The sequence below is a fragment of the Apis dorsata genome, unplaced genomic scaffold (assembly GCF_000469605.1).
Source record: "Apis dorsata unplaced genomic scaffold, Apis dorsata 1.3 scaffold_346, whole genome shotgun sequence".
In the NCBI taxonomy this organism is placed as follows: Eukaryota; Metazoa; Arthropoda; class Insecta; order Hymenoptera; family Apidae; genus Apis; species Apis dorsata.
The window spans coordinates 79,006-85,249 of NW_006263613.1; the positions used below are offsets into that span (position 1 = coordinate 79,006).

Genomic DNA, 6,244 nt, shown 5'->3' on the forward strand with positions numbered 1-6,244 from the left:
AATTTTTATTATGAAAAATTAACTTTTGAAATATCTGTAATAGTTAACAATATATCTAATAATATAATCTATATTTAAGAAATTAATAGAATATTAGTTTATTGATAAATAGGATTCAAATAAACATCATTATTTATAATATTAAACAATAAAATTAAATTAAAATTAAAAATTAAAAAAAAAATCTTTTTGCTCTTTTAAGATATGTTTATTAATATTGCAACAATCTAAATTTTTTTTTAATTTTTCTAAATGTTTTTAAAAAAAACTTAAAAATTTTTATGATTTAAAATTTAATATTAAATAATAACTTAATTGATAATTTTGTGATTAAATTTAATTTTTGTTTCCATTTATAACAATTAATATAAATGAAATTTCTCATTTAAGGAATCGTTGAATGCAATTAATATTATAATGAGAATGAAACTTCTAATTAAATAACGATATCTATAGAAATAATTGATAAGAGCTTTGTCTTATAATTACTAGCTAGACATAATATTCCAATAGCTAATTATTTAATTATTTAAATGATAGAAAATTTTGATAAAGTCGTGCAATTGCGCTTTAGAGTAATAATTTCATTCTTGAGAGACGAATATTTATTAATGATTCAACAATGTTATTATAATAAAAAATGAAACAAAATTTGTTTAATAATATAATATTTGAACAATATTAAAAAATTGTTATATTATTAATATTATAATATCACGGAGAAAAATTGTTTAATTATTAATTATTATTACTAATATAAATTATTGATACAATTATTAAATTTTTCTTACTTGTTTTTCATAATTAAATAATTAAATATACTTATTTTTTGTAAAAGTAATTTTAATTCAACTCAATCATAATTTAATTAAGATTTTAATTCAAAAAAGATATTTATAATATTTTTTTTATTATAAAATAGAAAATTACAGATTTTTATAAATTTATAAATCATTAGAAATTAATTTGCTTAATTTTTGATCAAAAAAATAATTTTATTTTCTCACTTTAATATTTAATTCATTATCAAAAATTCTTGTATTATATTTTCTACTATTGGAAAATATTAACAATAAATAAATACATTTTTCATGCATTTCTCATCATAATGAATTAAAATAATTTTAATGATATATAATTTTTTTTCTTTAGATTAAAAATATGAAAATCTATTTGAAAATAAAACTATCACGAATTTTTTAAAAAGTATTTATCGTATTGATGCGAAGAATGACTATCAAAAGTATCATTCAAATGGCTGAGAGAATATCTAGAATTTTTTAGATAGCTTTCAAATAGAAATTAATATAACTAATAATAAAATTAATATAACTAAATTAATATAACTAATAAAAATATAACTAATAATAACTATCGAATAGTTAGTTTTCTTATTCGAAACAATTTCATATTTTTTAATTACAGAAAATTACAGTTAATTAAATTGACGAAGAAATGAATATAAATAGCTTGAAATTACAGTAAAACAACAATTAAAAAAATAGCAAAAAATAGGTATAAATAGATAGAAAATCTATTTCTAATAGATATGATTCTGAAAATTCTATTTGAAAGTAAATCTCAGATATAAACTTTTTTCAACTAATATACTTAACAATTAACTTAATCTAATATTGAAACACAGCAAAACCATTTTCCTTAACATATAGCATCACGTGGTTCGAAAGAGTGAGCATGATGGTAATTCTTTTAAACTGCATTACATTGGGGATGTACCAGCCATGTGTCGACGACCAGTGTGTAACAAATCGTTGTAAAATATTACAAGTACGTATATTACAAGCATATATTTATTTATTTTTATATATTAATTTTAATTATAATTATATATAATATTTAAAACATATATTAAATATTTAAAACAAATGTTAAATAAAATATTAATTGAGATCTATTTATTAAATTATAAATAATTTAACTTTGTATTAAATGGAATGAGACAGAATATGATAATAGTGAAAAGTAAATTGAAACAGATTGATTTCAATATGCGTTTTGTTTCGTTTAATGCATATAATAAATTAATAAAGAAGCTTCAATTGATTTTTATATACCAACTTTTGTTTTGATCTTTAAAATTATTCAAAAATATCTTATAAATATATTAACACATATACAGAACATTTCATTTCATTTTGAAAGATAAGAAATATACAAAGTATATTTGCGTGTTTTTTTTCATGTTTTTCTTATCTTTTATCATATAATAAATTTTACAAAATTTAAAAATAGTTAAACCAATAATTTTTAACCATATATGAGTTAATATTTTTTTTTATAATGAATATCGAATTATATTGATCGATGTATTAAGAAATATTTAATTCCATTTAAAAAAAAAACAAAGTTGTTGCAACTTTGTGTATTAAAAAGAATTAATAAAAATACTATAATATGCATTTCTTTATATCATTTAATTTTCATCTGAAATATTTTTCGTTACAAAAAATAATAATATTAACAATCAATGTGTCAAAATCAAATGAGATACTCTGTATATTTACTGTTTTTCAAACTATTCATAATATGTTCGAATTTATTTTGTTTAAATTCAAGTCTACTCGAAAATTCTCGAGCTCTAGTAGATCAACATTAAACTTGTATGAGATATGACAATAAAGTTTCGAGAATAATTCTGTTTTTGTTAAACTTATAATAGTATAGACAATTATGTCCATGCTGATCACTTCTTTACCGGTATGTAAGAGATACGCATTGTCGATTGTTTTAGTTAACTTACATTGTGTGAGTTAGTTTCCATATTGGACGTCACGTGAAAAATAAAACTATGAATTAAAGCAAAGGGAGATTTACTTGAAAAATGGTGAATCATCAATGAAGAATTTTATGAAAAATTGGCTAGTTTATGGAAATGATACTACGTTGAAACCACGTGTTTTTCATCGCAGAATAGTTTCGAGAGGAATGTCAATCTGTCGAAGATGTTGCCTCTTCCATAATTTGGCTTGCCATTTCTCTGAAAGAATTTTTAAATTTAAAATCGATCACAATGCTCTACCGTATTTATATTCGCATAATTTTCCACTTTATAAATCTCTCTTTTTTTTTTATTTTCTCGAATAAAAGGAGCTATGGAAGGAATGCACATTCAATAAGTTTTTTAAAATTTGAACTATGCAATAGATGTTATATGATAGATAATAAAAAGTGAAGTAGTAGAAATATCGCGAATAATGGATTTATCGTTGTAATACAGTCAAATTTTTTATAGATTTTTCATGAATTCAACTAATAACTTATGTTATCAAAATATTTATAATAATAATAACTATAATATAATAATAATTTAATTCGATTTTATATTGTGAACATTGTGAATATGTAAATCATAATTATATATGGAACAATTTTTTTATTAATAAAATTTTATTTCATGATGAATCAACTCTTAAACTTTTAATATTTCGTTTTTATAATTTTATATGAGATAGAACAAAATTTTAAACTATAAAATATTCTGATTTTAATGTAGATAATAATGTTCTATTATTCTATTATATAAAATATTTCTATAAAATATCAGAAAATAAATTGTTCTATCTATACTCATTATATTTTATATACTTAAATATAACTTTTATATACTTTATATATACATAATATATATACATAATATATATATATACATAAATTTTTATTAAAATCAGATTTTTCAAAATAAGTGAATTTCCTTGTAAGATAGTGTGATTTTTGTGGCTCTCTTATATCAGAGAATAAAAAGATGAACGATAAAGAAACTTATTTTCAATTTTAAATAAATTTTTTTCTAATATTTCAAATTAAATTTACAAAATTACAAATTTAATATCTATTTTTAATATAAATTGTAAGAAATAGAATATAAGTTATAAGAATTTTTATATTTTATTTTCTATCTTTATTATCATTGCTTATTGTTTCATTTGTTTTCTTGAATATATTTTTTTAATTTAATTTAATTTTAATTTAATTAATTATAAATTTATTAATATTCTAATATTAATATTTACAAAATAAGTACAATGAAGTATTATACAAATAAAGTATTCAGTTATTGCTATAAACAAAAATAAAATCATTATTAAATTAAATTCTAATAATATTGAAAAATATATAAAATAAATGAAAATATTTTCAAAGTTATTCACAACAATAAATTTATTGATCAAATTTTAACAATTTAAATATCATTATATAATTATTAGATACACCACAATAAAATTTTTTTATATTTTTTTTTACCCTATTTATATCCTATATTTACAATTATACAATTATTAAAATAAAATTTTTATTCAAATTATTTTCATATTTGAAATTATATTGTTACATTTCATTGTTACAGCAATTTGTAAAATATTTATTATATTTTTTATTTTTTTTTATTATTATACATATTTATTGTTAATTACGAATGTATTGAAATAAAAATGAATGTGAAACGTAATAGCTAAGTCTTGGCTTTTATATACTCATTTTCATTTTTCATGATGTTTAGGGAAGAAAAAAAATTACAATCCCGTCACGCATCACGATTTATAGGTTTCTGCGCTTTAAATTGCGATGGAATCATGATATTCTTTTCCTTTTTCATTCTTTTTATGTCATCAGGCGCGGCCGAGTGCATTGAATAATTCTAATTAGTGATACGACTTAATTAGTAACCCATATAAAATATACATATATATATAATTTGCCAAGTTATTATTAATCCGTTTTTTCGCTTTAGATTTGGTCTGATATCTATTTTCTATTGTTATTATTTTTTACATATTTATAAGTGATGTTATTGAAAGTTTTGTAAATCTTATTCATAAAAAAATGTTTTCTTGTTTTTTATATAAATATAGATGATATTCATATTGTTTCGATTTTATTGATATTTGTAAGATATATTTGTTTTGAGAATTAGTAATTATTTCAGAAAGCATATCTGAAATAAAGAATATTTAGAAATATTTTATTTATGAAATATTTTATTTTCGAATAATTGATATTTTACACAATCTTTTTTTGCATATTTAATAGTATTAGTTCTTTTTAAATATTTTTTTATCATATAGAAATTTTTAAAAATATGAAAATTTATATTATACTGAATAAATGTTAAATATTGAAAGAAAAATATTAAACAAATATTTAATATAAATTAATAATTTGTTAAAAAATTTTCAGATAGAATTGCATCGTATTAAAATAAATTTAAAAAAATATCATCAAAAAGATAAAAAATTATGCAAATTAATGGCAAATTATAGATAAAAATAAAATTTGACTTTGCATTTATTTGTATTTATTTTCTTGTAGCTAAAAATACGCATGAATTTATGTAATGAGTAATCTAATAATTGCCAAAAGATTGTTCATGATGGCAGTTGATACAATGCATATTAAATAATACGTTCTTTTTATATAATATTAACTAAATTTATAATATTTAACTTTAATATTTAATTAATAACTTTAATATTTATTAACTATAATATTTAAACTAAAGGAAAATATTGATATTTAAAGTACTAAAATTATAAAATAACTTTTTGCTCATTTGAAAATATAAAAAAATATATTGCGATAATCTACACATTTCAAAAATGATGATCAAAAAACCTTTTTAAGTTTTAAACTTTTAAGTTTTGTACCTGAAAATTAACAATTAAATCAATGAAGTTATTTTTTTTATATTATTATATTATATTATTATTTTAATTTATATTTATTTTATATTATTATTTTAAAACATATTGTTTAGGTATAATATTTTTTGTAAAGCTGTACTTATATTTAAGTAATTTTTGATAAATCAAAAAAATTAATTGATCTCAAGTCACATAAAATTATCTATGTAAATTGAACATCAACTATATAAAATAAAGAACTGAAATTGAACAATTTTATTGGCAATTTGTTTATCTTATTTACTAAAAAAATAAAATTTATTGAAAAAATATTTAAAATTATATTTAAATAAAAAAAGTTACATTTAATTATTGTAAAAAAAATTGCACATTTTGGAAATGAGTATTAATAACAAATACAACATTGGAATTTAAAAAGTTAAAGTTATAAAGAAATAATGAAAATTACTTTGAGATAAAATTTATATCATTTACTTGATTTTTAAATAAAATTTCAATTTCCATTAAAAATATGTCAAATTTTACATTATATAAAAAATAAATAAATATATATAAATAAATAATAAATATATATATAAATAAAA

The 6,244-nt window shown here is 17.8% G+C and overlaps 1 protein-coding gene across 1 annotated transcript in view; it reads left to right on the forward strand.

The window, feature by feature from the left end:
- LOC102677394 (voltage-dependent T-type calcium channel subunit alpha-1G) overlaps positions 1-6,244 on the forward strand; it is a 201,276-nt gene that overhangs the window by 55,323 nt on the left and 139,709 nt on the right. The window contains 1 exon segment of the mRNA XM_031511741.1: positions 1,677-1,788. Coding sequence (XP_031367601.1) covers positions 1,677-1,788 — 112 coding nt within the window.